Source organism: Cyphomyrmex costatus, unplaced genomic scaffold (genome assembly GCF_001594065.2).
Source record: "Cyphomyrmex costatus isolate MS0001 unplaced genomic scaffold, Ccosl1.0 scaffold23, whole genome shotgun sequence".
Classification (NCBI taxonomy): domain Eukaryota; kingdom Metazoa; phylum Arthropoda; class Insecta; order Hymenoptera; family Formicidae; genus Cyphomyrmex; species Cyphomyrmex costatus.
Window position 1 is genome coordinate 2,446,104 of NW_017276368.1, and position 22,687 is coordinate 2,468,790.

Consider the following 22,687-nt stretch of genomic DNA (forward strand, 5'->3'; position numbering starts at 1 on the left):
ATAAATTCGATAATGAGGCCTCGCCGTCGAAATTGAGCTTGGCGCATTCCATCCGTACATTTCGAAAGACGACGGCGACACATAATATATAAAGTGTAGGTCGACAATATCACGGGTAGTCCCGATTAAATAATTATGCTTCGGCGCTCTTTGTAATCGTGCCTTACCCCGACTTCGACAATGTATAGCTGTCATCAATTGGAATCGCACATGTTACGTTTTACGTCTTACGTAAGATGGATCATTCGTTTGAAATAGTTCTAAAATAACTTCTTTTTGTTTTAATTATAATTTTCACGTTCAATGTATTTTCTTAAATTCTTATATATTTATTTAAAAATTCTTTCTCTCCCCGTCCTTGATTATATGTATTTAAATAATACGAAATAACTTGATAATTTTAGGATATGCTTTACACGATTGGAATGATTTATAAAAAAATTCAGGCCCTCGCGTCTTTTTCTTTGTCGTCTTTTGAGGACGAAGAAAGACAGCCCACGATCGGAGATCCCGCGAGGGTAATTGCACAATTGACTGGCATCAGAACGATTGGCCAATCACAAATTTTATTCTCTATGTATTCCGTCTTATGCAATCCACTCTTTCGCGCTCTCGAACCTCTGCAACTGCGCTGATTAAAACATCAATTTTAGTTACCGGCGCGGCGCTTCGTACGACACGCCTCCCGCTTTTACTTTCTCCATCTAAGTCGATTATTGCTTAGAATATGCAATTGATCTTTACATGAATTTTATATATTATACAATACATTTCTCTCTTATACAAAATTTTATATAATTTTATTTCTCAATTTATGTTAACATTAATATATTATACTAATGTTAATTTATATATCTTAATATTTTTTATTTTTTATTTCAATTTTATTTATTCTTTGTATATTTTATACAGTATTAGAATAATATAGGTCTACAAGTTTGCTCCCTCCGTTTTCATATAGATAGTTTTATACCAGTAAAAACGGCGGGAGCAAACTTGTATTACATACATATATCAAAAATTTAATAATTTTATTTAAAATATATTTTAATATTATAAATTCGAATTAAAATTTTTTTATGGATGAATTACTAAGAAAGACATTTTCTTTAAGGAAAAAGTTTAACCTAAAGTAGCTTACTCCTGGTGAAGCAATTTTCGTAAACTCAGTAATCCTTTTTTTTGTTCTTTTCGTTGAGTCAAAGAGAGGTTTAAATGCCACGTGGTAGTATGATGTAAAACTGTCACTAGAATTTGTAACAGACCATTGTGTTATAAACACCTTTACCGAAATCCTTACCCCATCCGCTTCTGTAGAAAGGAAAAAGGTTTATGCGTTTGGAGGATGCACTTTCGGCCGGATATCGTGTGTAAACCATGCATTCTCTCGTATACACATAGATCTTGTTTCTTTTGGTTTTGAAATGAAAGCTTGGTTTTTCTTTCTTTTGTTTTTTTCTTTTGCCACGATTGATAATACTAATTGTACAATATTTTAAGACATTTAATATAATGTATTTTTAATATTTATACTATCTTTATCAGTGCCATATTAATATTAGAAGCTAACCTATAATAGCTAGGCTATTGCTTAGGGTCGACAAGTTTAGGGGGCGGCATTTTTTTTTAAAAAAGTTCTAAAGATAACCAATTTTTTTGTCAGATGTAAACGTACAATAAAAATAAGGTTCTTAAATCCCTATATAAATGACTTTTTTTGTTCTTTACGCCAATATGGTTATTGGACAGTTGAAAGGGAGCGGTAAGAATTTCACTGCCTAAGAGCGGCAAAAACCTTAATCCGACCCTGATCTTTACTTTTAAATTTACATAATTACGAAGAGTATTCACTAACTGATAAATAAAATATAGCACTATTCATCCTACATGCATATTGTTTTAAAAAAAAGTAAATAAATGGTAATATTTGTGTAAAATATATCAGCAATAAAATATTAAGAAAGAATATTCTCGAGAGAAAACTTAAAAAAGAAAGATATGTAAAATGTAAGAATGTAATTTGAGACCTTAACCCTGAAAATGTCCTTGCGACTTTAATTAATAAGTGTAATGTTGACCCTCACCCTTCTTTCTGCTCGAGCAATTATACGGGGAGCTACATTGCAATGGGAAAAAACATTGAGAATAATGTACGTTGTGAACACGGCGTAATCCTCGAAGCGTTACGAGCCGAGCTAACTGGGCTAACAGTTCCCAAGCAGAAGTGTGATCTCTTTTCGGGCGAAGCATTACAAGATGTTGCGATATCGCTCGAAAAATTCAAAATGCGGATTCGACAGACCTACATGGCCCTAAGGGATTTTTTTACACTTTTTTCATATCTTGTATATCAAATTTAATGGAGACTTCAATTCTTATATCATTTAATTTAAATAATTAAGAAATTAAATTAAATTATCTCTAATACTTGTAATTTTTAAATAATTTTCGGCACAAACTTATATATCAATAAAACGAAAAAAGATTTACGAAAAATTATTATTTTTTACATATAATAATTAATGTTTACGGAGAATATATTTCTTCATGTGCATCTAATTAAAAATAAATACATCTAATTAGTAATTATAATTTATAATATTATATTATACTAAGAACACTTAATGTGAATGTAAGTCTGTATCTATGATATTTGACAAAATATGTATTAATTGGCGCATAAAATTAAATTTATTGTAAGGGAGAATGTTCTAAATATCGGACCGTCTTCCAAATTGGACTTTTTTAATTTAAATAAATAATACTGTTAAGCAGATTTGCGTGCTATTTATAACGTAAAATTCTTATAAGACACCGAACATGTGACAGCAGTTTGGCAATACTCTGTCATAACGTTTATAGAATAATGTGTATTTTCAGCTATCATGCGAAAATTTTTTTTAAAAAGAAAATTCTTGTAAAAATGATCGGAAAATGCATTTTTACATTTTCCATTATAGTTCGACACAGGTAAGAGATACGTCAAAATGGTCTGAAGCGAAAATAAAGGAAATTAAATGATCTTTCAAACGGCACCGTTGGTTTTTATGATCGGACTTTTACTTACGCCTTATAGAGAACAAAAACTGCTAATAGGTCCGATTTAAACCACTCTCCCCTACTTAAAAGCTACATATAATAACTGTGAAACCTTGCTTGTTGCATCGACACAATCTTCTAAGTCTTCTGGCTGTGCTTCGAAGATTACAAGTATACAGTACAAATATTGTAGTTGTATACTTACTTCACGCATATGGAACGTGACTTCTTATTTTTGATACTTTAAAACATTCTGTACGTCGTACTTATATGTTGTAATAGATACGCGAAACCTCTTGATAAGAAAAACAGTTTTAATATACTTGTGCGTTGAGACAAATTTATTTACTTACAAGAAATACAATATGTTAAATTGTTGTATGATTGTTATTGTTTAAAATGATTAGTATCTGACTTCATGCAAATTAAATATTACAAAAAAGTTGTGTCAAAATTTTAAATAAAAGTAAGAAAAAATTTATATATTCCTATTGCAACATTAAAAATTTTAGTTTAATTAGTACAGATTTTTTTGTATTTTAAGAAGCTTTTTAATTTCAGTTTATCACTATCTTTTTTTTATTTATGTTTATTATTTTATTTACAATCTTATGGATGGCAATAAGACATTGACAAGCGTAATTGAAAGAGACGTGGAGAATTAAAATATCGGCTGAACCGTTCACTCGCAAATGTACCCTCGTCAAGATGCACCGGCGGCGTGGCGCAGCGACGCGACGCTCGCTCGGTGTTTTCCCTGGAGAACAAGGCGAGTCACTGTATACTGCGCGCGATGCATTTTACTCCTCGGCACGTGCGTTTTTGCCGCAGGCTTCCGGTCCAGTTTTTAGCTCCGTCCGTCCTCGGCTTGGCCGACCCTTCGTTAGGCTCGATGCACAACGAGATGCAAAACCGCGAGACTTTTCCTCCGGTGAAAGGAAACTTTTTCTATTGTTATAACAAGTTGATACAGGGATATATTAACATGTGACAATAATTATACAAATTAGGCACTTATTGTGAGCCTCAGTAAAAACATAGTCAGCACGTTTATGTAGCAACTATATTAACTCTCAATTCGAATCGACTTAATTTTATAATATCAAATTTCGATTTGGAAGATAAATTAATGTAACAAACGTAATCTGACGTAAGTTGAAAAATAAAATGCTTGAGAGAGATGTAAGGCAAGTAGGTGGGTCATCTTCAATTTTACGAGCATACAACGTGTACGTATTCGCTTCTCGGATGCATCTCGGCGATAGGTGAAGCCGGGCACTTTAGCAGCTCGAGCGTGGGAGCCAATATTTACAGCCCATACCGAGGCTTGTACAAGTGGACTCACGACCTCATTCGGCCTCGCGAGTAGATATTTTTATCTTCTTTGAATACACGCGCGGAATTCAAACACTATTTCTTGTTCTAATTAAATGTTCTTTGAGAAAAGGTCGAAGTTATTTTATTTTTAAAAAGTACTCATTCTTTTAGATATACATAAACTGTCTTATCGTCTGTCTAATTCTGTAGAGAATCGTATAACTTAGAGTAAAATTTAATTTTAATTTAATTAATTCTATGTGTTACAGTTTTTTATATAATAACTTTGACAAAAATGTGTCATGTAAAAACAATTGGATATATCTTACATATTTGAATTACTATATATCTGCATTTTTTATACCGCTAGCTCAAACGTACAAGTTTTATTTGAATTTAAACAACCTTTCTACAAAAGTATAAAGGTCAACGTCCGAAGGAGAGAACTCATATTCCAGCTACAGAATCACGTTGAAAGTCATTCCACGTTGCACGTTAAAGTAATAAGGTAGGACAATAGGCCCCGAGACACCCGCTCGCGGCAGCGAATTACATGTCCCACGTTTGCTGTTACTGTTTTACGAGCGGTATAATTCCTCTGGAATTACGTGCGACTCTAGAATCGCACCTACACACGAGCGGAATTCCCGACTCCCACCGCGATCCTTTTGTTCACGATCCTGACGAAACTCCATACTCGTTCCTTCATGAAGCAAAAGTCCCGCTGATTGTCCTCTTAGAATTTTATGATCGCATATTTCCGAGGAAGAAGAAAAAGATGGTATACACTGTATACTCGTAGAAACAATAGCAAACAGCTGACTCCGACACTCGAGATTTAAAGGTCGATCCTGAAGGAATCTCTTGGAATCTTTACGTACGTCGTAACGGGATATAGCAATCAAAGCGAGTTCAGCTATTGTGTTTTTATTTCGCAAATAAAGATTGCACTTGTTAGAAAGAACTAAGTATAAATTTTACGTTCTCTAAATGGTTTTCTTTTTTATGAGAGAAAAGATTTTAAGAGTAAGTTTTTTATTTGACTCGTCTCACGATTTATATAAATTCAAGTACCAAACTATTTAATGCCGCATATTAGACAGATCTAATATTAGATTTAATTTGAATATATAATTAATAATATTGTACGAATTATTAATGAAGTATTAATAAACGAATTTTAAAAAACATTAAAAAATAAAATTATCACGCACACATCCACATTTTTTATAACGAGATTTACATTATTGTTTTCTCTCTCAAAAGAATAATCGAAACACAATTATGATATTAGATACAACATTGCTGCGAACTCTTAAGCTGAAATTAAATATCTCCGATCTAAGCTATATCGAGACTTAAAATTACAAGTTGTAATAACAAAAGTGTTGAAAAAAAAGCAATGCTTACAAGAAAAGTCATTGACCAACGTTGTTGCTCGAAAATGGGCAAAGAAAGAAATCGACAGAGAATTTGCATGCTCCAGTTTAGATTATCGAGCGTTTCGTCGACGCGAGCATTTTCTTTCTACGCTACGGCTGATTATCTTCTTTGCTTCGTAGCGTAACGTTGAAAACACGTCTAGATGATAGAGTAATTACGTGACGAGAAACACGAGTCTGATATTCCGACCTGGGACCGCGATATAGGTACTTCTCATAAAAGAGATTATAACGAATTAATCTCCGCCCTGCATGTTCATAAAAATTACCTCATCAAACGCTGTGTACTTAAAACATATACCTAGTTATTTTTGAGATAATGTAAAAATTGCTTTGATGAAGTCATATTTTCATGTACAATTTCATGAATTTTTACAAAAAAATTTAAAAAAAACACCTATTTGTATTAAGTAAGAAAAAATAATAGTAATAAAGTATAAGAAAATATAATGGCATAATGTAATTATTAAACTAAAATAAAACGAATATATACGTGTTCGTATAATATAAAATTGTGTAATAAAATTATATATATAATTGTATATATATATGTGTGTGTATACTATAATTTAATCCTAAACATTTATATAATTGTATTATTTGAAATAAATAATGATATAATAGATGACATATAATTATTTTATAAAAATTTTGAATTTCAAAATATTTGACAAATATATAAATATTAAAAGTTGCATATTATTTGCTTTGTTTTAGGCACACGTGGTCTCAGCTTTTGAACAATCACTGTCCAATATGACCCAGAGATTGCAGCAACTTACAGCTACAGCTGAGAAGAAGGTAAAAATATATACTTTAAAAAAATATTAATTTATTATTAATACATCATGCTGGATTTAATCGAGATTTATTACAGATGTACAATATTTTGTTATAAAAAAAATGTTTGCCGTTGATTTTTTAGGATTCCGAGCTTCAGGAACTACGAGAAACGATCGAAAGACTGCGCAAGCAGAGTGCCGAAGCTGGATTGAACAGCGGTCCAACTGCGAATAGTGGTCGGCGTCATACTTTAGGTGACTCCGAATCCGGTACCACTGGCTGCACTGGCAGCAGCAGCAGCAATAATCATCAGGGTGCATCAATGGCAAGACAGCTATCCGCGGACAGCGTAACGTCTCTGAACTCTTTAAGCAGCGCTTGCTCGGCCAGTAGCAGTCATCACAAAAAGAAGGGCTGGCTACGCAGCTCCTTCTCCAAGGCCTTCTCGAGGTCGCGCAAAAACCGACATGGTTCGGTTTCTGATGCAGAGGACTGCAAGGAGAGTCCTGGTGGTGATCTGAGCGCTCCCAACAGTCCTAGACTGCCAACCGCATCCAAACACGAGTCTTCGAGAGCACAAACTGTGAGGAGCAACGGTCAGAAATCTCCTGATCATGAGAATCCTTTGTCGGGAAGCAAGAGCAGCTCAGCACTGTACAAGAAAGAGGATGAAGATGTGGATGAATTGAAGAAACAATTGAGAGAGAAGGATTTAGTGCTCACAGATATCAGATTGGAAGCATTATCTTCAGCGCACCAGCTGGAGTCTTTAAAGGACACGGTCATCAAGATGAGAGTGAGTTTTTGTTTATTAGAAAAGAAATTCATACATTTTAATTTAAATAATTTGTCATTTTCAAGAAACCTTAACGATTCAGGATTAATATGTATTTCAAATTTTTTATTAAAAAAAATATGATTTTTATATCTTTGAGAAAATAATTTATTTTTACATGTGAATTTATTATTTTTCTCTCTACAGTACGAGATGCTGAACTTGAAACAGAACAATGAACGTCTCCAACGACTAGTGACCTCAAAATCGCTCACTTCTTCGCAATCCTCTCTACCTAGTGACCCAGATCGACGTTTCAGTATGACTGAGGTAGCGTCGAGTGTCGCAGCGTTGTCGAACGGCGACGTCAGTTCCACGGCTGATCAACTGGAAGATCTTAACGTCCCAGTCGAACACTCCGTCGTACCATCGAGCGCAACGACTACGGAACCAGTTCTCGAGCAAGACACTGACGGCAAGAGAATCAATGTGGCCGTTTATCTCGGCAGTGAGCGAAATTTTAACTATAATTTGATTACCGGGAGCTGCGCTGACGGCACTATAGGCGAGCCACCACATTGCATAATCGCCAATGTGTGTATCAGTAACAAAACGAGCTGGGACGCGCTAGATTCTATGGTGAGACGTTGCTTCAAGGAATACGTTTTCCGAGTGGATCCCGTAACGAATCTGGGTCTTGGCATCGAATGTGTCGCTGCGTATCATCTCGGTGAGGCTTCCAGGTGCGTATGTAATTAAAAAACATTAAAATAATATAAATTTGCAGGTACTTCTACTTATACAACTTTAAATATATATAATAGATACATTTTTTAACTTCTACAGATGTGCTTTCTATTAAGATTTGCCTATTTTATCGCCATTTAAAATAATTCAAATTTTTCTCTCTACTTTACTTTAGATGCACTACTGATTCTCAGCATCCTGAGTTGTTACCCTGCGGCTATCTAGTCGGCCACGTGAAAACTATTTATCTAGTGCTATCAGGCTATTCCTGGCTGGCGGTAGATACCTTAATACCGCGTTCCATCGTTCAGCGGTTGATCTCTCTCCTGACAGAACATCGTAGAGTAATTTTGTGTGGTCCAAGTGGTACAGGCAAGAGTTATTTAGCTGGAAAACTGGCGCATGCTCTAGTAGATGCTGATAATGATACGAAAGATGCTGCTGCCGTTGCGACTTTCAATGTCGACCATAAGTCCAGCAAGGAATTACGCCAATATCTCGCACACATCGCCGAAAGATGCGATTCGAACGCCGCTGATGAACTACCTAGGGTGATTATTTTGGAAAATCTTCAACACGCAGCATCTCTGGGCGAACTTTTCAGTGGACTCCTAGGAACTAGGCATTCATCGTGTCCTGCTATCATCGGTACTATGAGTCAGACCACTTGTAGCACCACCAACTTGCAATTACATCATAATTTCAGGTATTTTCATTTTTTGTGAACACATTTATAGCATTTTCAGTCGGGTTTACACCAACCTAGATTGGATTAATGACGTTTATTCATGCTCTCCTATTGGCAAAACATATAATGTCAACCAATAGTAGAGCTTAATCCAACTCAGTTTGGTGCAAACCCGATCGGACAGAAAACGTTATTAATCTATATTATTTTAATGCAATGTACTTGTGTATAATGTAAAATTATTTTAGTAATTTCTTAATGTAATTAAAAGGTTTTGGAAAAAGATTGTCAATAAGAAATTAAATACTAAAAATTAATTTTAAAGTTAATAGTTTAAATATACATATGTATATAGTCTTTTTAATTACAAACGATGAAAGTATAAAAGATTGATCTCTCAATGAATAAAACTTTAATTGTGTAATTAAACAGGTGGGTATTATGCGCAAATCACATGGAACCAGTCAAGGGATTCCTGGGACGTTATTTGAGAAGGAAATTACTGGAACACGAACTACGCGAATGCGCCGGGACAAGAAACGCGGAAATGGCGGCAGTAGTCGAGTGGCTGCCGCGTGTGTGGCTACATCTTAACAAATTTCTAGAAACCCATAGCAGTTCTGACGTCACCATAGGTAACTAGAAATATTTAAAACATGTTTCCACATTTAAAAAGATATAATTTTTGTGAGTCCAATAAATTCAATTTTAAATAAGAATTTCTCAATTTTTTACTATCTTCTTTAATTCTATCAGTACCAAACCAATATAATAGAATCAATGATTTTCAATCACAAAGGAATATTTACGAATCTGCGATAATAATATTAATAATTAAACAGGACCGCGGCTGTTTTTATCGTGTCCAATGGAAGTGGCTGGATCTCAAGTGTGGTTTACTGACCTTTGGAACTACTCAGTAATACCTTATCTAGTGGAAGCGGTCAGGGAAGGATTGACGCTATACGGAAGACGCGTAAGCGGGAACGGAAATGGCGAACTAACATGGGAAGATCCAGCGCAATTCATCACATCGAGCTATCCATGGCTTTCGACGCATGCTGTGCACGGCGGCAGCGATGCTCTTCTACGTCTGAGACCCGAAGACGTAGGATACGATGTCGTCTCCAGCGGGCACACTTCCGGTGTCGGCGCCTCCAGCGTGAAGAGCCTTGGAAGTACTCACAGTGATACTGAAGGAGATCCTCTGGTCAGTATTGAGATTCAGAAACTTTGAAACGCACATCTATTTATAAATATATAGGATGTTTAAATACATTTGACGATGAAAAAGAAATTGCAAGATGTGTAATGTAACATTCACAGTTGGTAAAATGCAATATTTATCATCAAAAAAAATTCGGCTAGATAAATCGTTGAATAGTAATAATAATTCTTAAATAAATAGATTATATATCTTTTCGCATCAATAGGAAATTCTTTTTCTAAATAAATAAAACAATTGTAACAAAAAGAAAGAAGATGAAATTTCCATATTAATCATAAAGAAATTTTACTTATTTATATTGCTTCGCATGCGTGCGTGCGTATGTGTAAACTGTTCAATGGTAACCGAGGACGTCATTAATTAATCGACTTTAATTTTTTATATCTATTTTTATAGCTTAATATGCTAATGAGGCTTCAAGAAGCGGCTAATTACTCAAGTCCGCATAGTAACGACAGCGACTCGGTGACATCTCTCGATTCATCGCATACTCGTCATTCAGAGGATTTGAGTAGTTCGACATCTTCATCAAGAGGAGTAGAATCGGCACTCTAAATTAGCAAGATATCATAAAAAAAATTCATCGCCGAAAGGTCGACATGTGTATATGCATAACGACCGATCAATTAAAAATACTACAAAAAGGTAAGATCAATAGCTCTGAGAAATAAACAATCATTCCGATCGCCGAATTCAGAGCAAGAGAGAATTATTTATGAATAAAAGATAATTATAAACAAGGAGTATCTTTATATCAGGGAAAATAATCAGTGCAATGTTTCTTAGATTAAAACTCAAGAAAGTTTTACAGGTGTCACTAAATCGTACTTCCGAATCGAGATAAGAGCGCAATTAAACATTAGCGATAATTCCTTATCATAAGAAACATCAAATTGCACGTTTAAGAACCCTCTGAAATGCAATAAGATTAAAAGAAATCACAAAATGCCAGCTATTTTAAGATCGCACTATTTTAATACCAACAATAGCTTCGTAAAAAGAAGAACCAAAAGGGATTTGAGATGCCTATAAAAGCTGGCCTAGATTTATAGATTTCTACGTGCATCCAGCATCCAGGTGTGATATATAATATTAAATAAGACAAAGGATAGATGATGACAATTTTTCGTCAAGAAAAATAGATAAATCGAAAGAAATAATTCTACGAAGACAAGTTTTACATTTTTTCAACGTAGAGATCGAACTTCAAGTTTTTAATCTAGTCTTCCGAAGCCAATGAGGATTCGGAAAATTAAATAAAATGTTTTTAATTTGTCTCCATATTTTACGGAAATAAATGGAAATTTTTTAAAATTCAAGATATTAAAAATATTAACTTTTGATCAGATATTATTTCAAATACATTTTTTATTTTCGATTTATCATCATAATTTATTCTTTTAAAGAATTAGCAATATTAACATTTTAGAAATACCAAGTAATTTTGCTAAATGATCGTTCATCAATTTCTTTCGGTCTATTAATTTTTCATGAAGAGTACACGCAAACGTAATGCAATAATTTCTTCACGCTGCCGTTTGCGAAAGCCGTTTCTATTTTAATGGAACGCATTTTTTCATTCACGACAAGATGCGAACGCGTTGAAAAAAATCGCATCGATTTTGTCGTTGGTGTATACACAGTATTAATGGCGTAAAAAAGAAAGCGGTTTCGAACCGAGGAATTCTTAAAGAACAGAAATTCCTCTTTCGTCCGATTATTTTTCAGGTAAAATTATCTAAATGTAGACAGATCTCAAGGATAAATAAACAGACGATTCTCATTCATATAACAGTCAAATGAGATAAAGCGAACGAGTTCGAAAGGATTATGGTCTGTGCAAAAATAGTCTATTTATACATACTTTGCTACGAAAGCTCTATTTAATTAAAGAATGTTAATATAATATATATATATATAGATAGTATATATACATTCATACCTGAACGACGATGGCGCTAAATATATATATACATATATATATATATACTACAAAAATAAAATTTCTAACTAGTTCGTAAGGTACGTGAATAATTCTGGTCATGTAACGTTGTAAATACAAAACAAAGCAAGATAGATTACGCTAGATATGCGAATTCGATTTGAAGTCCCATACGAATGGGCCCCGATATCTCCTGTGATAATTTTATTTGTAATCTTTTATTTTTACTTTCTTTATTCTTGGAACGTATCACATTTCGCAATCGACAACAAAATGTTTGTATACTCTTTATCACTGAAAAGAAGTCTTTTTATGACTTCAATAAACTATTAATTTTGCCACAGCGGTCTAAGCTGGATCACAGGTGCTTCTAAATAATTGCGTGTGAATTTATATGCTACGTATGTAATTTTTCAATTGCGCGTCGAAATTTTTTCAGGCTTAAAACGCAACACTAATAAACTACCGCAGTAATATCACGAGTTAAATTGATTAATAATTTAAGGCTGGGTCCACAACCTCGTTTTAAGAGGCCGTAAGCCGTAAAGCCATAAGAAATTGACCAATCACAGAAAATTATTTTTCTCCCATTCAACTATGATTGGTCAATTTCTTACGGCTTTACGGCTCACGGCCTCTTAAAGCAAGGACCCAGTCTAACGATTATTGACGCTGTTTACGTATCTTTCGGCGCGCAATCAAAAAATTACATTCATAGTATATAAATTCACATGCAATTATTTAGAAGCACCCGTGATTCAGCCGAGACTGCTGCGGCATTGTCCCATTCGGTTTTGAAATTTAGTAGTCCAATAAGAATTGATATTGTTTATTAATTTTGCCTGTTAATTTTAGAACAAATATTTAAAAACATTATTCAGTAAGTAAATATAAAATTATAATTATTTTAATCAATTTAAAAAAATTAAAATTAAAAGTTTTATATTTTGTCATAAAAAAGAATATAAGAAAGATAAAAATGTAATGTTTACTGAATAGTTACGATCATAGGAGATAATACGGCATCTACGAAGACTATATATAATAATGTACATGATCGGTGGCATGGTGTCCCAGTCTGCGATGAAGAAGGAAGCATGCCAACGTTAGACATACGATAATACAGTCGCATTTACAGGTTTTTTACGTTTGTACCGTATTTATATATACGCTGTATACAGCGCTGCACTTCAAACTCTATACAAATAACGATAATTAACTGTGTCATCAAATAAATTGCATTCAAATCTGTCTCGTTGACCTTTCTCATTTTAAACCTTACGTTTATTTACTAGAATAAATTGTCATGCTTTTCAAGGAACTATTTCTAATGAAGAAATTATATTTTCTATACAAAAATTACATTTCATCGAAATATTAAAACTAAAATTAAATTAAAATTAAATAATTAAATAAAAAAATTAAATAAATTATTTTTTATAAAATTACCAAATAAAATGTTTAAAACTTTAAATTAAGAATTTTTTATATTTTTTCTCATCTTTTCTTACAAAAGAGTATTGATTTTAATTCTTCTACGTAAAATTTCTCTCTAATCTTATTAAAAAAATTTTTTTATTATTTTATTAACTGTTAATTGGGCAATTAATTTTCATTTTCTATCTATTTTTTTACAAGAAACATTTACATTCTTATTATACCTATATATTCTAATTCGTCCTATAAGAATTATTCTTAGATTACCGATGATCCAAAATCACATTAGAAATGTACTTCTTTTTCTTTAAACAATTTTCTATTACGGCATAAATGATAAGCAGTCTTCTGTCCATAGCATTTAAGTGTGCCTTTGTGATGAGTGGAGAAACATCTGACATTACAGCTTCGTGTGCAAGGAGTCTATCTAATGCGATGCTTAGAGATCCACCACTAAATAATCGTAATCTATCCCACATAGTTTTATGAATTCTAAAATAAAATAATCTTTTTTTAAATTGCTATCTTTTTACGCAGTTTCTAAATGCCATAACGAGCAAGGAAGCTATTTAACATACGAATTCAGAGATTTCAAATTTTACATAAGAATATGTTAAAGACTTTTCAAGTCTTTTAATTCTATAACTTTTACAACAAGTAATAAATTATACTCACATGCAACACTGATATAGAGGCGCTAAGATATCGAGGTGATCAATATCAGGATTGCCTAGACTCTTTCCATTATCGATCAGTAATACAGCAGGATTGTGGAAATTGTTTTGTGCAAGTTCGTAATGATGCCGATCACCATTGTCCATAAGAAAATCAAAGATCGCTGTATCAATCAAATCCAAGAGTCTACTTGACGATTGCGGTGAATAAGCCTTGGAATCTTTTACCTGAAAAAAATTTAATTTGATATTTTCCACATCAAACGTTATTTATAATCGTATTTTTCATAAATTTTCATATACTTTTATTATATTTAAATATTTCATACATATATGTATATATATATATATATATATATTTTACAATCTTAGCAATGTACTTTATCACAATAGCCCTCATCTGTTTCCCATACAGCAAGTTTGTTTCTTTTATAAGTTCGTTGCCAAGGATGACGATGCTTCACCAGTCTTAAATATCGTGGAAGCCAAAAGATGAGGGTACCCTCCAATACATCTCCCGTTCCACAGACAGGATCAGCTGGAGAACAATAATGACAAACGCCGTATAGGCATGTATTGTTACCCTCTTGATACATGGTTGCGTATAATGCAGGTGTCGCGTGATTACCAACCTCTTCCCTCAGATCAACTACAAAAGAAGTATTATACATTTCGTGCTTCGTCAATTGAAAATAAAAAGTTTTAATTAATATTTATAGAAAAAGTTAATAAAGATTTTTATTGTAAATTTAAAAAAATTTAATTGAAGAGTTTCTATTAAAAATAAACAGAAATCTAATTTGTATATACGATCTTTTTCAATCTCTCTCATTTTAACTTTAACATACGTTTTCGAATAACAGCGAGTGGTACTCTTCGCAATGCTAACAAAGATGATAAATGAAAAGCCACCACTTCAGCATTGTGACGATCCTTGCCATGGTACACTGGTCCATGTATAATAGTATCTCTGGAGTACCATTGTGGCTTGAATAATGCTTTTATATCATTCTCAAGATTCAGCACAAGCTTCAGTTGTGTACCTAGTGGAGCATTATCCGCACGGACTATTTTAGATCTCCGCAAAACTTCCAAAATAGTCCCTAGTTCCGGTGCTGCTGGTGGAATCAACTGATGTGCATCTGGCCACTAAATATACATGTGTATATAAATAAGTTTTTATAATACACACACACACACACACACACCCCTATTTCTTCAATTTGTTTCTTTCTCTAAATCATATCTAAAAATCTTTTGTATCTCTTACGTTATGAAATTTAAAATAGTACTTCAAAGAATTTTTTAACTAACATTATTATTGGGAATATTCCAAATATCTTCGCGGACATTTGGCATTATCGTCAACTCGGCTAGCAATCGTTCCAGGACAATAGTATAACTTGTATTCTGTTTGAAGTACTTGGAAGGCAATGAACGAATCTCCTCTTTGATCCTCTCGTTGATACTCTTTGCAATTGATTTTAATTGCAGTTGCAAATCTTTTTCATCAGATTGTGAGGGCGTGGAAGGATCTTGCCTGGCTTTCGGTTCCGGTAAATTTTTGGAGTATGTCCTATGCGAGGAAGAACTCTCAACGATCATTCGGATGAAATAGATGTTTACACTGAGGACTAAGATCAACAGGATGCTCAAGGCGAAAAGAGTGCAACGTCGGCCAATCATCTGAAATTTTTATAAACTTTTAATTTTGCATTTTTATTATACGGGGCATTTCAGGATATAATGGACAAACTATGCGGGAGCATATTCTACAAGTAGAAATAAAAAAAAAATGTTATATGAAGTTTGGCTAAAAATGTTTTATTACAAAATTATAAACAAACATACGCGCAGATCGAAATAATACTGAATCGTTTAAAGATAATAAATATGAGGTGAATACATACGAAATAAACATGTTCAACCTTTTCGTACACTCAAAATATACACTTTTATTTCAAGGCAATGCAAAATCAGTTGTTTCCTATTTTATGTTCTGTTTCAATATTTGTTTATAATTTTGTAATAAAGAATTTTTGGTCGAAAACTTTATATAACTTTTTTCTTTCTTATTTCCACTTATGCTCCCGCAATTTGCCTGTTAAGTCCTGAAATACCTTGTATAATTTTTTAATAGTAAAATTATATTGTTTATTTAAAAAAATTATTTTATAAAATTGTTTGTGATAAGGCTCAATATGTATTAAACAATAACTAATATAAAGAGATAAGGGCAATGAGCCAATAATTTCGTTAAAATCTTTAAATTAATCTAATATATATTGCGAAGAATATCACGTAATTATGGCGTTTATTTTATAAATTACTTACTAATAATTAATCACATCAAATAACACAAGTCAGAAATATACATCCTTCTTTAATGAATCATTAAGAAATTTGGACACTCTCAATAACTTAATTTTGTTAACTTTCTTTTTGAAGTATTAACTGATTTAATAATAATTTAAAATTGTATTCAAATATAACTCTTTTTATTATTTACAAATTTATATCACAGGATATACGAGATAACTTTCCAACCAAAATTAATATAAAAAGATAAGTTTTTTCAGTATATTTTCAAACGAAAAATATCAAAAAAGTAAGAAACAAAATTTCCCGCGTCACTGGCGACCATATTATGCAATTCCCTGCTTGTGACGTTATGGCGATTTTGTAATATCCGTGAGATTGTTGCACCACATCGATATAGTTATCGTTAATTATAATTAACCGAATTTCCCCGCTTTCCAATTGGATCACAATATAGATGCACGAATTTTAACAATCAACTCAATGTAACTCTCATAATTTAAAAGTCACTACAAATCTCTTACATATTGTAACATTCGAATGATCAATATCAGCGCGTAAAATAACAAATGTCAACAATAACGTTAATTTCGATCACACCTTGAAGCAATTGGCCATGCGTTCGCTGTCACCTGGTAACTCGCGTCTGTCTCATTGTTCGTCAATATCGTCGAGTGTCGCCGACGTTTCATCCGCGTTCAGACATCGTCGCCATTTTTACTCACCACTCTGACTCCACTACTCCACTTAAGACGTACCGCGCCGCGCGGCGCCGGAGCGATGTAGCCACGCGTACCATCAAGTCGTAACATGCGTTATTTCATTCATGTTATGCAGCTATCGATGAATGAAACTCTTGGACATTATATATAAAAATGCTTTTGCAATTTTAAACTAGGCTTATTTTTACAGAAAAGAAACTATATATTAAATTGTAACTATTTGCTATTTAAATATTTTAAACATTTGGATCAATTTGGATGTTCATGAATTACTTGTATTGATTTTCTTTTTAAAACTTAACCAAAAAAGAAAAATGAGTTTTTTTAAGCAATCATCTAAAATTATTCTATAATTATGATTCAAATAGACACAAAATCGTTATTGCTAAATATACACAACTTTTAATACATTGTATAATGTATCCATACGTTTTCATTTAGCATGAAAAAAAGCGTAAGATAAATTCCCTTGGACAAATTTTAAAATAACAAGAATGTGATGTAAAAATATTGTGGGATTCACAATGAAAAGCAATAGTGTGATAGTGACGAATTTATTTTATAAAAACATGTAAACTATATGTGAATATAGAATTAATCTTATAGACTTATATTTCGCTTCGAAAACACATCTCCCTGTGAACGCACATAAGTAGTGCAGACATTGATGATAGAGATCGTGATTGTGGTGGTGGTAGTGGTGATGATGACTTGGCTCGGTAGCTACTGTCATTTTTTTTTTCTTAATGCTCGTTACATAGTTCGTAGAAAGAATTAAATATATACACAATGTGTAATCGTTTCTGTTTCTTATTCTCTTTCCCTTCGTTGCCTTTCGCGCTCGCGTGCCAATTCTGTGGCGTAGTCATACGGTGAGCCTCTCCTGAAATCAAAATTATTTTTTTAAATATACATGAAAAATTGTAAACGCAAACAATTTGAAATAAATTGTGTTCCATACATAAAACACACTTGACATAAATTCTTATAAAATTCTATAACGCAATCTGAAATGATACATATAGTGACTATAACGATGTGTGTGCGTGCGTGCGCGCACGCGTGTATAAACTAAACTTAAAAAAAAAATCTCTATTGTACTTCTGCCCTTACCTATCCCGATGTCGGTCTCTATCACGATGACGATCTCTGCTTCGATCTCTATATGATCTGTCTCTGCTACGGCTTTTATAATCTCTCTGTCTTCTATTTCTGTCACGACTGTTCGATCTTCTGCTATACCTGTCTCTTTCACGATCCCGTTCGCGAGCTCTTTCTCTATCACGCTCTCGCAACCTCTCGCGATCGCGATCGCGCTCTCTATTCTTGTCCTTACGATCCTCATCGGTTCTGTAAAGAGACACATACGAACGGAAGTATGACATTGGTTGTCTCGATTGATTCATTGCAAAATTCGATCTATACTCAAAAAATTGAAAAAATGTTATTAATATTTTATCTCCTTGTTATATACACCAACAATTGTACATTAAAGAGAATAATTTTCTAAACAAGTCTATCATCATGTTTTTCAAGACAAAACACGAAAACAATAATTTATCAGATTTATTTTCTACGCCTCAAAATACATCAAAATATATAAAAACATATAAATTTCAAAAATTAACTTTAAAAAAAGTGTGATTTCTACGTATGTATTCATTCAAGTATTAATAACGTGATCGTTGTATTCATACCACGTGGACGCACCTGGCACGCCACTGGCTCATACGCTCGGCCTCACCCCACTGAGTCTCGTTATCGGGAATATGTCGGGGTTGCTGATTACGCAATGTCAAGTTACCGTTGTCCTTACGACCATCCTTGTTGCCATACTTGCCGTGGCTATTGAGAGTGATTGGCGGCTTAGCGTTTCGTGCATTCACCTGCTGTTGCGGAAAGCGCTCGGCCAACCGCAGTTCTAAATCTTTTTGGATTGGTACCGGTATCCGTGGAAATAATGTAGAGAACCACTCTAGTTTGGTAAGGAATTGTTTAAGAATGTCGCCCATTTTCATCACTTGTCCGCCGCCTGCCTTTACATCTAACTCCTCTTCATCCTCCAGATAATCGTTGTACCAGCTGAACAAGTCTGCCGGTGGCTGTGTATATCTAATTGTAACCGTACTGTGTATATATAATCATAATCGTAACCAGTTTATAGCTTGACTTGAACGGTTAGACGTTACAAGTCTAGCCTACAGGGTCTGGAAGGATATTCAAGTGACTACTCACAACAATCTTAATTAGTACATTCATGTTAAACCAAGCAAATGTATCGCTTTAACACTCTCATACGTGTATATACGCATATATAATTTTTGAACACACACACGACAACTATTAATATTAATCAGATAATCACAGATTTAAAAATTAATAGATTGATACTACAATTGATATTTTGTTATCTTTAAGTTTTCAATTATATATTACAGCCAAAATTGAAATATAAAAAAAGACGAAATATACAATAAACTAAAAAACAAACACAAATATAATTTTCAAAATAAATGTACTTTTAATAAGTTTTTAATCTAAATATATCCTCTTTACTAAAAATGATAAAATATACATCCTATAAAAATGGCTGCGTTCAGCAGAAAAAGCATTCTTTAATATGATTGGTGATCTTGCCCTTACTTCCTCAATAGATCTCTAAATGTATAAACCTATGAAGCTTTCTCTGCTGAACACAGCCAATGTCTACGACAAAACTATTGTATACATTTAATATGTTTAATTACATATTGATATCACAAAACGTGTTAAATAAGACTCACCTAATGTACATAAATCCTAGAGCGCGTATATAGGGTGAGTCCGGATGATTAATAAGTCCATTTAGTTGCTTTCTGGTTAGCCTCAGAGTGAAGAGTTTGTATAATAGACAATATGCCGTGGAAACAATTCCGCCAGCTCCCACGCCTCGCACCTGCATGAACCGCTAAATTTACACCCCCCTCAGTCAGTTAAGTCACATTCGTGTTACCGTACAATATATGAACCGAATACATGCTATTCTGCAATTAATGGTGCGGTTAACACTTTGTTTCTGGCAATAGTAATAGTACCAAGGCGTTTGTTCGAGCGTTGGCAATACTACCATTGTATATATAACAAACTTTGCAATTTTTTATGAAAACATTTACTGCATTCATCCAAACTTTCCATCATTCAATAGTTGAATTAGAGCTCATTTTAACAGAAATGATTCTTTTCTACTATACTGTGTCTTTATTCCATCTTGAAACAAACATTGAGAATCCCATCTCTACTTTATATCACTAATCTATTGCATAATTTTTCAACTTGTAATTTTTTAAATTATCAAAATAATATATAAATTTGTTTTCTAAACATGCAGATCGAGTGTAGGAGAGACAAAACAAAAAGAGATGGGTTTCAACTGTGCTTAAATTTCGAAAATTATCTATTAGTAATAACTGATGTTGCATTATAATGAGTCAAACACATATACTGCTACATTCAAATCACCTTACTACTCTCGTCTGACAATTTGCCCATAGGTCACTGGCTAGTGCAATATAATCAGTTTTCTGTACAAGCGAATACATTTGTGCAACGTCTCATAAGCCTTAGACTTTTTCGACAAATGTATTAATAATTAAAAAACAAGGATAAAGATAAAAAGAAAAAAATCCGATGTTGTTGAGAAAACATACTCACGCCTCCACACATGCCAGTTTGGCCTGCAGTCTTTCTGCTGCCTTTTTCCCATGGTTCTAAGTGAGAGACCTTATAATAGATCTCATCAATCACCTCATGATAGGTCTTGAGTTCATACAGATTCACCTTGAAATAATGCGACGACTGTATGTTGGTAAGAATCAAAGGATTCAAATTCATAGTCCTTTCGTTGCCCCATAGTGGCAACACATTTGACTTTTTACCCTCCTTTGGAACTGGCCTACGTTCCTCATCGCAACCACTCGAGTTATTCCATGGAGACCCTGAGAGAAGAAAAATCCATTGTACCTAAACTCAATGAAATGATCGATATCCATATTGATACTAAAATGTTGTGTATACGCGCAGATAAATCAATAAATACAAATGTCAAAAAAGATTGTGAAAAAGATGGTTCTACAAAACAGAAAATTTTTTAAAACTAACAACGATATTTTTTATCTCGTTCTATGCTTTTTTGTACCTTTTCTCAGCAGATCAAAAGAGTTCGCAAACGAAAGTAAATGAAACATTAGGTTTGTTCGCGTTATTTGCACCTTTTGCACTCAATTAGCAACCTCTCTTTTTTCAACACCCGAATATAATTTATATACCCAAATATAAATTATATTTGTTCTAAGTGTAAAAAATTTTGAGGATTTTGAGCAATACGAACTTATTGTCGACAAATAATTAAGGTTTGGAATTAAAATCGGAATAATATGGTAAAGATCGGGAATAAGACCGATAAACGCGACAAGGTTATGTTATCTGAGAAACAAGAAAACGACTGGTTTACAACCGACAGGGAACTTGAGAAATTAGAAAGCAGAGTATCTTTTATAATGTAGATATCTTTTATAATGCATATTTACTCACCATCCGCACCTTCAGCCTCCTGCATTTGCATCTTTAAATGATTTGTCGGGGAGACTCGCGTGGAGTCTCCACATCGGTCGCGTCAAGGACAAACAAACGAACCCGCTCAGCTAAAAATTAATTCGAATTGCTCTCTACGGATGAACTCATGTAGAAGATTTTCAATATTTAATAATTTTTCAGGATATCGTAGAAACCAACGCTGTAACACGCTGTAACACGCTGTAACTCTCGTAAACCCTCGTCAGTCTTGTTCACGAAGCGTGACGAAACGTGCAAAAAAAAAACGAGAGGACGTAGCTGATTGTAGCACTCTATTACGTACGACGGATAAACTATATGCACATACACATCCGATTCTCTACTGCGCATGCGCGATACTATGGTGAAATTGGAGTTTTAAGTATAGGGATTCTAGATGAAAAGAATAGGCCGGAGAGAAACCTCGTAAGTTTCTTACGAGCCCCGTTCGTCGAATCTCGTAAAGGGGAGAGCGAAAACACGTACGATCGTGCATGGATTGTGACAATTAATATAGAAAGGTGGACACTTTTCATTTTATGAAAATTTCCGAGGGACAGAATTAATTACCGTGGGTGTATGTACCCATGGTGTAATTAGAAAGGTAAAGCAATTATAAGATGCGCAGTGACAATTAGCCAATCAGATGTGTGCCTAAATTCAAAATTATTGTAGTGGGGGGAATGGCTGGAGAGGTCTTTGCGCGTAGTAAGATGGTAGGTCTGTTCGCGTTGCATGAAATCCCCAAATAATTTTGCACTTAAAATGAGATAGATATATATTCGGCGTTAAAAAGAGAGAAAGCGAAGATGGTAAGTGCAAAAAGTGCAAGCAACGCGAACAGACCTGGTGAGATAGTGTAGTGTAGTACAGGTTGAGGTTAGAGTCCCTAAAATGAGTCTGGCAAAATCATTACTAATTCTATTGGTGTTGCTAAAAATGGCGGAACCAATAAGATGCCTCAAATAGCCTCAAGAACCAATA

At 33.6% G+C, this 22,687-nt stretch overlaps 3 protein-coding genes across 4 annotated transcripts in view; 1 reads left to right on the plus strand and 2 right to left on the minus strand.

Annotated features, from left to right (window-relative positions):
- sick (sickie) overlaps positions 1-11,186 on the plus strand; it is a 115,831-nt gene extending 104,645 nt beyond the window's left edge. The window contains exons 16-22 of the mRNA XM_018539971.1: positions 6,516-6,599; positions 6,724-7,377; positions 7,564-8,099; positions 8,279-8,809; positions 9,224-9,426; positions 9,634-10,001; positions 10,416-11,186. Coding sequence (XP_018395473.1) covers positions 6,516-6,599; positions 6,724-7,377; positions 7,564-8,099; positions 8,279-8,809; positions 9,224-9,426; positions 9,634-10,001; positions 10,416-10,574 — 2,535 coding nt within the window. The 3' untranslated portion in view covers positions 10,575-11,186. The remainder of the gene's footprint in view (positions 1-6,515; positions 6,600-6,723; positions 7,378-7,563; positions 8,100-8,278; positions 8,810-9,223; positions 9,427-9,633; positions 10,002-10,415) is intronic.
- Positions 11,187-13,641: 2,455 nt separating this feature from the next.
- LOC108774074 (glycosaminoglycan xylosylkinase) lies at positions 13,642-17,064 on the minus strand. Its single transcript, XM_018540085.1, has 6 exons — positions 16,992-17,064; positions 15,387-15,758; positions 14,921-15,221; positions 14,453-14,721; positions 14,074-14,300; positions 13,642-13,890 (listed from the first exon to the last, which is right to left on the minus strand). The coding sequence occupies exons 1-6, from the start codon at positions 17,007-17,009 to the stop codon at positions 13,662-13,664; spliced, it is 1,416 nt and encodes a 471-aa protein (XP_018395587.1). The 5' UTR covers positions 17,010-17,064; the 3' UTR covers positions 13,642-13,661.
- A 589-nt stretch (positions 17,065-17,653) lies between these two features.
- LOC108773996 (pre-mRNA-splicing factor 38B) lies at positions 17,654-21,992 on the minus strand. Of its 2 annotated transcripts, none has more exons than XM_018539995.1 (6): positions 21,683-21,992; positions 20,804-21,087; positions 19,897-20,048; positions 18,824-19,225; positions 18,227-18,463; positions 17,654-17,996 (listed from the first exon to the last, which is right to left on the minus strand). In XM_018539995.1, exons 1-6 carry the CDS (start codon positions 21,711-21,713, stop codon positions 17,924-17,926), a joined length of 1,179 nt encoding a protein of 392 aa, XP_018395497.1. In that variant the 5' UTR covers positions 21,714-21,992; the 3' UTR covers positions 17,654-17,923. The 2 variants fall into 2 exon arrangements, with proteins under 2 accessions (XP_018395497.1, XP_018395496.1); XM_018539994.1 differs by having other exon boundaries at positions 19,897-20,060.
- Between the last annotated feature and the right edge of the window lie 695 nt (positions 21,993-22,687).